The sequence below is a fragment of the Astyanax mexicanus genome, chromosome 14 (genome assembly GCF_023375975.1).
Source record: "Astyanax mexicanus isolate ESR-SI-001 chromosome 14, AstMex3_surface, whole genome shotgun sequence".
Classification (NCBI taxonomy): Eukaryota; Metazoa; Chordata; class Actinopteri; order Characiformes; family Acestrorhamphidae; genus Astyanax; species Astyanax mexicanus.
The window spans coordinates 42,127,510-42,139,133 of record NC_064421.1 but is presented as its reverse complement, the minus strand read 5'-3'; the positions used below and the strand labels follow the sequence as shown (position 1 = coordinate 42,139,133).

Genomic DNA, 11,624 nt, shown 5'->3' with positions numbered 1-11,624 from the left:
ATGTTAGCACGACAGGAAACATCAAAACAAGCTCACCTTAAATCTGGGCTGTCCTCCAGACTGATCCTGCAGACAAATTCATAAAAACATAAATCACATACTCATTGTAATTTTGAAACATATTCAGCCATAAGTTAAATATAAAAGTATATAGAAATAATGATCAGGTCTGCGTACCAGAAATACAGGCTGGAGGGAGGAGATTTTGTGGTTTAGAGCTCCCCAGTCTTCTGGGCTTCCGTACAGACCTTTCTCCAGGACGTACATCTCACCAGAAAACGCAGCGTTCTCAAAAGCTACCCATCTGCTCATAATAAATGACAGAGAGAAAGAGAGGGATCAGTATAATCTAAGGCTGTATATTGGCAAGAATCTGGTGATGGGAAGCATTCCGTATTATAAAGCGCAATAGCAATAAACGTCTATTTTCTGGTCTATGTTCATACATAAGTACAAACATATGTATCTCTAAATATAAACCTATAGAGAGGTATAGAGCCCCAGTCATGGTCTGCCCTGCAGTGGAACTGTGTTCTCTGGAATGATGGTGCTCCATCCAAAACCTTTGGGATGATTTGGGGTGCTGATTATGTAACATCCCTATAACTTAATTAATTGCTGTTTGCTGGTTTTTTTTTCTATTTTACTTTGTTAAAAACACTCATACGTTGAGGAACAGCAGCAAGAGCTCCTGAGATAAAGTGCTGTTCCCATTTCTATCCAGGCAAGACCCACAAAGCTGAGCATCCAGTGTTTTAGTATTTTATGCTAACTGGCTAGTGTTGTGTTGTGAGCTCGGCCAGTGTGCTACTTTGGCTGAGCTGTTTTATACAGTGCTCCGCTTGGGAAATAAACTTTCAGTATTTGTTAGCTATATTAGCTTTACAGCTTTACAAAACTAAAAAAGTCTAGACCAAACATGCCTGGACTGATCGTCCATATTTGAGGAAACTGTGTGTCTTGTTTATGGTTGTTTTCTCCATGCTGCTTTATAAACACTCAGTTTAAATCACTGTAACTGTAATTAAGTCATAAAGCTCTCTCCACAGACAGGCTGTAAAGCTCTTCAGCGGGGAAGTGCTCAACTTCCGTTCAGAGCTCCACTTCCTTCAGTTCCACACACACACGCCTCTGGCAAACATTCTCCCTCTTCACCTTCATAAACAAATACCTGCCTTTCACATTAGCGACAACCAATCAGACACCAGCTCTGAGAATAAGGCCACCTGTGACTGGATACTAGCTCACAGGAGCCCCTCCCACCTTTCTGAAGAAACTGTTGTAGCTAATAAAGGCAGGGGATATCTCAATAGCATACTAATTACTAACACTGACTAGTATCTGAGTATTGGTGCAGTATATTGCCGCCAAAAGTATTTGCTCACCCATCCCAATTATTAAACTCAGGTTCCATTAACTTCCATAGCCACAGGTGTATAAAATCAGTAGTAAGTCACGCAGACTGATTCTACAACCATTAGAGAAAGAATGAGACGCTCTCAGGAGTTCAGTAAACTCCAGTGTGGTACCCTGATAGGACCCAGAAACCAGTTGTATAATTTCCTCACTGCTAAAGTTATATATTTGTAATAATTTGAGCAAAACCATTAAATTGTACAATGCATTTAAAACATAAAAGTGCTTTACCGACTAGTTAGACTGTGCATTGTCAAAATAGCTATATACTGATTTAACTATACAATATATATCTCAAAAATGCCAACTTTACTGAAGTATTGTAACCTTTTTAACCCTTGTGTGGTGTTCATATTTTTGTTACTCGTTTACTTTGTTACTTGTATTTAATTCAGCAAAATTAAGCAATTTTACATTAAAATGCTTTACACATGCTTGCTTCACCTAAATTGCAAGCAATATAAACAGCTTACATGGTTAATATTTGCCCTTTACCTTTCTTATGTTACATTTCCTTCAAAAAGTGCTACTCTTTTTTTATTAGTTTTTTAACAAAATGTAAAAGAAAATGAATTAAACTCAAGATATGAGTAGAAAATTTGTTTAGTTTCAAATTTACAAATGAAGCAATGTTTATTAACCCTTGGCCAAACATACTGTATGTAATACAGTTTTTGAGTTGGAATTTTAGTATCATTTGATGAAAAATTAAAACGGGTCCCACAGACCCGAACACCACACAAGGGTTAACTTTCAATTATAGAAGATTTCATTCCTGACTGATTAAAAGCAACCATACGTTTTGCACTATAAGGAGCACTTAAATGCTTTAATTTTCCCAAAAATCATCAGTGTGCCTTATAATCCGATGAGCCTTATCTATGAATTTTACTAGCGTTATAGAGGAGTTTCGTTTAGCTCTCCAGCACTGAGAGAGTATTAAGCAGTATTAGCATTAGCGCTAACCACGCTAAGTGCTAGCTCTTTTGCCGTTCAGAGATGAGTATTATCGGTTTGTAGTCCGAGTGTTTACCGTGTTTAAACAAGCTATGTGGGATGAAGCATTCCTCAGTGTAGCACTGTCGGCGGAATTTACTAGCGCTAAGCACTGCTAACTGCGGCTAGCGTTGCTTAAATCTAAGCTTACTGTAAATAAACAGAAGTGATTTTTCAGAAGAGAAATCTGTGTAGATTAACATCCAGTGCTCATCTGACTTTAAAATACATATTTTTAAGAATTACAGTTTTTTTTTACTTAAGCGCTTACCCAATTAGAAGGAAAACATGGTGACACCATTGTTCCTTACTATTGTCGCCTAAAATGTGCCTTATAATCCGGCACCTTATGTATGAAAATAGACCAGAAAATAGATGTTTATTGATAGTGCGCCTTATAATCTGGTGTGATTTATAGTCCAAAAAATACAGTAATCAAGAAAACTTCATATGATTCATCAGGTTATAAAAGCTTAAACAATAAAGATGTAAACACAGCCACCTACAAATACGTACCTTGGCACTGACAGGGTGGAAAGGGTTATATATGACTGGCTGGTAAAATCATGGAGAAAGTCTTATAATTTAACGTAGAATGTAAACATTTTTGTTAAACAGTCTATTAAGTTCTTTTAGTCTGAACAAATAGTCAATAGCAGAATGCTAAAGGTCCTGAAGGGTTAACTGTTAGTCAGACTGAGGAAACGAGCTGTATTTGCTGCAGGATATGTGCCGCTTCTTTCAGCCTGTACTGAAGAAATACCACACCTTTAAGCTCCACCCTCGCCTCCAGCCAACTCGTCTACAGTCCTCAACAACAACTAATAACACTGAAAACAACATTAAACAACTCGTTAACGTCAGACTGTCTTATAGAGAAGCACATCCTGGAAATAACGAGAAGAGCTGATGATCTGAACTGTAGCTGTAGAGGTGAGCTGTGCTTAAAAAAAAAAAAAAACATCCCGGTACAGAAAGATTTCCTGAACTTTTATGAAGCTCATCCTGTTGTGCACACAGCTGTCGGTATGAAAAAGAAATGGAGGAATTCTGGAATGATCTTATCGCTTGTGGACAGCTGTACACGTCAACGGCGACACACGTGAGAGAGAGAGAGATTTAATGCTCTTCTCGAGGTACAGGAGAGCCTAACTGAGGAGAGGGAGAGGAGAGAAAAAGGCCAACATGAGAGAGTACAGGATTATCATATTTTTCACACTATAAGGAACACCGGATTATAAGGCTCGCTATTAATAACTGTCTATTTTCTGGTCTATTTTCATACATAAGGCGCAGTGGATTATAAGTCGCACTAGTACGACACTAGTAAGGAACAGTGGTGTTGCCATGTTTTCCTTCTAATTCAGCAGGTCAAATCACTGAATGGCAAACTGAGAACAGAATCTTTGTTAAACGTTTACTTTACTTTAATAAAGTTAAAAAAACGAGTCCGCCAGACATCAATAGACATATCATAATACTACACTACATAATAATTTTAATAATTTTTTTATTTTTACTAACTTCACATTCACCTTGTCCTATATATGGGGTTAATGATATATGCAAACTCCAAATTCCTGTACTTTATACACACTGACTCTAGAGCGCAGAACCCTTAGAGATCTCAAAGTATGTGGTTGGCAGGGCTTGTGGTGCAAATGTGTGAACTTCAAGCAATGTGGCCAGTCCAGCGCTACAGCTACAGCTACATTTACACTATACACCAGCCCTTGGGCCACATTTAACCTTTAAAATATTAGTTATATAATATCAGCTCATACAGGAATTAAACAAGCAATCTTCCTGTCCCAAGCCCATCTCCGTAACCTTTAAATAAACACTCCTTCAAAGTTTCTGTCAAAGAAAATTTCTGTGACTGGTTTACTGCTTTTTTTCTTAATTTTTAGTCCTGATGCATATTCTAGTGTCTGATGAGAGCTCTGTGTCGTCTCTGAGTTTCCCCCAGTGGCTGTGTTTACACCAGTTCAGAGCCTGATATCAACACATGGTCTTGTAAACAGAGTTCTGAATCATTGATTTGAATTTGCATTCGATTCCTAAACCGATTCACTCAATGAGTCGATTCTACACTCAACCCATCGTGTAAGTTCCTCAAAGCATCCAATCACACAGATCACACGATAATTAAGGAAATCAGCAGATTTAAAAAATGTTAATGTCTCCCAGCTTTTAAACGCCAGTTTTCTTCTGCTTTTCGGTGATTGAAGGAATCAAATCTCTGAACTATGACTCTGGTTCTTATCTTTCTTCCCTCTATGAAGTTCCACATGGAACGCAACTGTGCGGGTGGGGTTGATGACATCACTGACCTTTTTTTAAATAAATATTTTCAGAGATTTTCTTGTTAGGAGGAGAGCTCCTCTAAGACAACTCACAGCTTACAGACAAAGTTAAGTTTCAAAGAAATTCCATAAACATATGAATAAAACACAGACAATTGCCGTAAATGTAAAGATAAATGGTAAAAATAGTTCACTAATGATTGAACAAACTACCTTCCACTACCAGATCAGGAACGTTCTTCACTACCTTTAAGAAACTCCTGAAGACAGAGCTCTTCAAAAGAGCACCTACTCTCCTAACACCTCTAACTAACTACCTTCTACTACCAGATCAGGAGAATCTCTCACTATCTTTAATAAACTCCTGAAGACAGAGCTCTTCAAAGAGCACTTACTCTCCTAACACCTCTAACTAACTACCTTCCACTACCAGATCAGGATAATCTCTCACTATCTTTAATAAACTCCTGAAGACAGAGCTCTTCAAAGAGCACTTACTCTCCTAACACCTCTAACTAACTAACTACTTCTAACCTCATTCATTCTAACTTGAACTTCTATGTCCTCCATTGCTAATGTACATTATTATTTGTAGTCTCTTTGGATAAAAGCGTCCGTTAAATGTATTGTAATGTAATGTAAAGCATAACAGACACTTACACTCCAGACAGGACCTCTACTGACTGGGTCTTGGTGCCGTAGCCGGTGTCCTCCATGGCCATGACCGGCCCCAGCAGGTCCACATTCAGGCTCCTCTCTGCAAAGTCTCTCTCACTGAACAGCTTTAGTTGAGGAGATACGAACTCCTGCAGGACCCGGGTTTATAGAGGAAGAGAGACAGTTAAACTTCATATTATCATCCAGGCTTCATGTTAAGTGTGGTTGTTGGAGCTGTGGTGGTACTTACAGCGTGTACAGGCCGGAGGGATTGCAGTGGGCTGTCCAGCCCTCCCCATTCAGAGCAGTCGATGTATTCACCCTCCTCCAGTACATACTGACGGCCCTCGAACCCGGGCTCTGTGTAGCCCACCCACCTAACACACAGAGAGAAAAAAAGCAAAACAAATCAGCAACAAAGGATTTCAAAAGGTTGCCCCAACAACAGGAGGGTAGAGACTAGCTCTGATACATGTGAAGTCAGCCACCACCTCTTTTCGAACTGCTGCTGATGGATGTAGCATTGCTGAGTAGCATCACAGTGTGCTCGGAGGAAAGCACAGTGACTCTGTTCTGATACATCAGCTCACAGACGCCTTGTGCTGATCGACATCACCCTTTGGAGTGATGTGGGGAGAGAGCATCATCAACCCACCCAGAGAAAGCAAGAACAATTGTGCTCTCTCAGGGCTCTCTATGATACGATACTTCATAGAATCTCTGTTACTAAAGTGGAGCCAATCAACCAAGCTGAACTGATTGAATTTGTGCACCAGGAGTAAAGGCATAAAGTTATCCAAAAGCAGTGTGTAAGACTGGTGGAGGAGAACATGTCATGAAAACTGTGATTAAATACCAGGGTTATTTCACTTAAAACTTTATGAACATAAACTTGTTTTCTTTGCATTATTTGAGGTCTGAAAGCTCTGCATATTTTTGTTATTTCAGTTATTTCTCATTTTCTGCAAATAAAAGCTCTAAATGACAATATTTGTATTTGGAGAGAAATGTTGTCAGTGTCAATGTTGTTCATTTTACTCAAATATATGCCTATAAATAGCAAAATCAGAGAAACTGTTTCAGAAACTAAAAGAGTTCTCTTTATTTTTTTCCAGAGTTATATATACATATATGAAGTAATTTACTAATTAAATACTATACAATACTGTGTTTTTGAAAATTGATACATTATTAGAAAACTAAAAATTGCATTTATTCAATATATTATATTTTCTTACACCTCTATTATCTCTACAGTATATCGTAATATATAGAACACGAGATTTACTCACAGGCCACTGAGAATCTTCATGGAGCCAACAGAGGTCAGTCTCTTCTCCTGGATAGCTAAGGACAGTTCTCCATTCTCACCGGCATCTTCAGTACCATTCTCCTTCTGTATCTGCTCTTCCTCCACCTCACCAATCTCAAAAACGTCCTCCTCAATCTCCATGCAGGCTCCTTCAAACAGAGGTGCCTCATACAGCACAGCCTGTTAACAGAGAGAGCAAAGTCAAATGATTTACCAACTACATGATCTGAAATCTGAATCCAATGATTCAGTTTAAGTTTTACTGATTAATGAATATAAATCCAAAATAAAGAGAAATCTCAGATTTAAATACGTTACATAGATAAAGGTACTCAAGATTACTCCTTTTTGTACATGAAAAAAAGGGAACTGGAAAACAACTGATAAGGCTCTAAAATAATATCATAATATTTTTTGATAACAAAACTCTTGGAAATATAAAAAGGACATTAAAATTAAATATTTTGTTAAAATTAAGAAAATACTACTGCAACAAATGTTAATGTACATATAGCAGTTTTAAACATTTAGCTTTAAATGTAACATTATATAAGAGCATTTACTTAGTTACCAAGATAATTGCAAATAATAATCTAATAAAAACTTATGTAACATAAAAATAATTTAGTAAAACAAAATCTACCAAAATCACAAAGCGCAAAATATTTAACACATGCATATGAAGTGCAAACATAAATAACTACACAAAAAACTGCTTTATAACTGCTATGATTATAGCATGCCATGTAGTGTCGTATGCAATAATAATAATATCACAAAAATGATATTTCACACTATTAACAAACTCCTTATCATGATAACAGTGACATTCTGTAGTCTATTAATTTAATTTGTATTTATTTAATTCTTTATGGTATATAATTTTAATTGTTTGATTGTATGTTTGCAGTTTACCTGCATGCACTAAATATGCTGTCATTTATTTTCGTGGTAGATTTTTGTTACAGTATAAATTTTGTTAAATTGTATCATTTTAATTACTGTTCAATTAAATAGACAAACATATTAAGATTTTTTTTTTTGTTTCTACTGAATATATGAAACAAAATTAAATGTTTGGTCATATTGCCAAGAATATCATTATCGCAAAAATACCCTAAAATACTGTAATATTATTTTAGGGCCATATTACCCCTCAGCAGAATATTACTGTTGCACGATATATTGCATACAACACGATATGGCACACCCCTACATTTACGAATCTGTGTCAGTAGCCACCTTTTCTTAAGATCCTCTCATTGACAGTGTTTACAATGGACACCAGTTCAGTCCAGTCCGTGCCTGTCCAAAAAATACTCTGAATGCTGGAAATTCCACCCCCACTGCAACTCCCTGAGGCACAGCAGTAGAGCAGAAACCCCTCAGTAAAGCTCAAACAGGAGTCAAACTGCAGCTCAGAAATCAGGGCTGCTTTGTCAGGCAGCGGTAATTTAAGACTCTGAGGTCACCGTCTTAAACACGAGGCTTCCACAGCTCAGGCTTCTCTTTCTAAACACACTTCAGCTCCAGCTCAGAAGTGTCACAAATGTGCCAGCTTACAGAAACAGACTACTGTAGATAGACAGCAATAAAGGGTTTAGTAATGTCTTTTGTTATTTTAAAAGACTAAACAGATTTAGCCCCATTCACACACACAGTGGTATGGAAAAATTTAGAGCACTCCTGATAATTTTTAATGATTTTCCATAACTTTTTTTTTTATTTAACTTAACTCTTTCTCATACTTGTATTCACCTGTGTATGTAAGTCTAAGGTCAATGAGCTTATCAAAAATAATTTTATGTTCCAAATATTAGTGCTAAAGGTATTCAAATTAAAAAAGCGACATGCACCTGCCTAATTTTGTTTAAAGAATGATTGCACACTTTATGTAAATCCTATAAACTTCATTTCACTTCTTAAATATCACTGTGTTCCTATGCTATATGATATATTTAACTGAAATGACTGATCCGAACAACCAATGATTTATAAAGGAAAATCATGAACATTATCAGGGGTGCCAAAAGCCTTTTCATACCACTGTATCTCTGGATATTTCTGAACATGTTAGGAAGAAAAAATGTTGTATTTTTTTGTTTAAGTCACTGATGCAAAACACAATATTTAATGCAATGTATTAAAATGCTGATGAAATGTATCAGCAGTGTAAGATTGCTATTTAAAAACTCATGCACAGCACAATGACATTTGTTAATTTTTTGTTGAACAGCATCCAATTAAACAGGACTTATGACACACTTTAACAATAAATGTACAGTTAGATTAGTGTTCTTTAAGCCTTAAAAATATCCTTGATTAAAAAAGCACAATGTCGAAATAACATAAGAATATTTATCATATGATAAAATGTTAAAATTAGCATGTTGTTTCTAGTTTTCATCCTATTAAGATGCAGTTCATACTCCAACACCTCCAGTTCAAAGATTAGCTTCACAAAAGTTACAGAATCATTTATAGTTGATACTGATACTAATTATTTATAACTAATATTAAAATATTTATTGTAGTTTCTAAATTATTTTACATGTTTAGAGTGTAATTTATGTGATAATGGATACTGAATTATTTATATTTATTATTATATTATATTTATGCTTTATTTATAGGTGATACTGAATCATTTATAGCAATTACAAAATCATTTATTAGTGATAGTGAATTATTCATTGTAGTTACTAAATTGTTTATAATAGTTACTTAGACATATATATATAGCAGTTACTGAAACATTTATAATAGTTACTGAATTATTTAAAGTACTTAAACAATTACATAGTGGTTACTGCATAAATTATATGAATTCCTAAATAAATTGCAGCATTAAAAAAATATATATGAATTATGAAATAATAGTAGTTACTTAATCATTTATAATAGTTACTGAATTAAAACTCAAAATAATCCAGAGGTTCAAGGTGTTAATCCAGGAGTTCTGTGATGAAGCTTTCTTAACTTTTAATGCAAGTTAATGCAAATATATTTTAATCATTTTTATAAGTAATTTTGTAATTAATTTTGCACAATTTCTGTTGGTTCTTTCACTGTGAAATATTAACACAATAAAGAGAACAGCAGGTGTTTGAAAAATTTTGTTCAAATTCAGCACAATGGGAGAAACAATGTTCTGTTTCTGACATGTAAATCAGTCTCTCACATCCAGCCTGAAACTGAGGGCCTAGAGAGGGTGCAGCGTTGTTGTGGTTACTCCAGCAGTTTATCAACTCAGTCTGTAAAGCTCTGTCTGACCCAGCGCCTCAAACCTGCCCTCCCCCTGTCATCCCAGATACCTCAGGAGATGCCCAATAAAACTACTTCTGTATAAACTTCAATAACAAGATGGCGTTTGGTGCATGTATAGGAAGTGAGTTACCTCAGCAGTGCTGCTTCAATCATACATTTACATCAGCAGCACTATTCTAATCCTGAATTTACTTCCCTCAGACTTCAGATGCTTGTAGCAACATTTCCTATATTTGGCTCTTCTCCAGGCAATGCTTCACCTGGTTCGCTAGCTTAGATTATCTTTAAATCTATAAATGCAACCACTGTTTTATAAACCATTCAGTGTCACTTATAATGCTTGGTAATAGCACTGCTGAAGTAAATTCATGATGAGAATAGAACTGCTGAAGATAATTCATGATGAGAATAGAACTGCTAAAATAAATGTAAGACTGAATAAGCATTGCTGAGGTAAATTCATGATTAGTATAACCCTGCTGAAGTAAATTCACGATTAGAGAAACACTGTTGAAATAGCACTGCCTGAGTAAATGAATCATTAGAGTAGCTTTACAGGGGTGAATGTTTAACTAGAAAAGCACTGCTAAAGTGAATTCATGAAGTGAATTGATGATTAAAGTAATACTGCTGAGGTAAATGAATAATTACAATATCACTGCTGGAGTAAATTAACGATTGGAGTAGCACTGCTAAAGTAAATTCATGATTACAGTAGGGCTGCTGAGGTAAATTCCCGATTTAAATGGCTTTACTGAGGTGCATATGTGACTAGTGACTTATAGGTGACTTACAAACTCTGACTTCTGCTTGGGTCACTGTTTTTTTTTAAGAAAAAGCAGCTCTTCACATATAAGAGCTACTTCAATCAGCTTCAAGTAAACCGTGAAATATTTAAATGAGCACTCTCCTTTCAGCTTTTACCAATTCTAAAGAACCTTCTTCAGCTCTGAAAGGTTTTATGGGACGTCCTGAGAGCGCGAGTGTGAGAGACTTCATGGAGTAAGAACAAAGAGACTGCTGACACAAACCAAGAGGCCTGAACAGTGAGAAAGGCTGTCTGAGCATGCCCAGTTCAGACCTGCCATGGCACCTCAGTCTTTGTCAATACACGGCAAAAAGCCTTTGAAGATACATAAATTAAACCACACTCTAATGACAGCGATTCATATGAGCTGCTGCACTAAAATTCATTATTGAGCAATTTCATCAGGAACATCGATAAGAGTTGCAACATAAAGGCAGCTTGTGGCTTGTTGAACATGTCAGAGGAACTAAAAAGAAAAAGTAAATGGTCCAAATTACCTTGACTTCTTTTGGATTTTCCACTTTTATACCACCCTGAAACAGAGAATAAAATATTATTTGGATATAAAAAATTTCAAGTTAGTTTTTTATTTAAATTGTTAATTAAAATAATAACTAATAGTTTGGTAAAATATTTACAGTTTTCACCCTTAACCCACATATGTTAAATCTGTTGTGTGGTATTCAAAGTTTATTCATTTGTTTTTCAGCCTCCAATTTTTTTGTTTAGGTCACTGAGTGGTGAAACCTGTTAAGCTAAGCTAGGTTAAGTAAACAAAACTGTAGTTTCTATTTAAAAAAACACATAAAAAAAACTTTCAAATTTAAATTTTCTTTTAAAGTTAAACAAGCGATGGATGTTA

The 11,624-nt window shown here is 35.7% G+C and overlaps 1 protein-coding gene across 2 annotated transcripts in view; it reads right to left on the bottom strand.

Annotated features, from left to right (window-relative positions):
- crybg1a (crystallin beta-gamma domain containing 1a) overlaps positions 1-11,624 on the bottom strand; it is a 110,019-nt gene that overhangs the window by 12,821 nt on the left and 85,574 nt on the right. For both annotated transcript variants that reach the window (XM_022672652.2, XM_022672653.2), the window contains 6 exons: positions 11,260-11,295; positions 6,668-6,867; positions 5,626-5,752; positions 5,379-5,524; positions 178-304; positions 37-66 (listed from right to left, as the gene is read on the bottom strand). In XM_022672652.2, the coding sequence (XP_022528373.2) occupies positions 37-66; positions 178-304; positions 5,379-5,524; positions 5,626-5,752; positions 6,668-6,867; positions 11,260-11,295 (666 nt within the window). The remainder of the gene's footprint in view (positions 1-36; positions 67-177; positions 305-5,378; positions 5,525-5,625; positions 5,753-6,667; positions 6,868-11,259; positions 11,296-11,624) is intronic.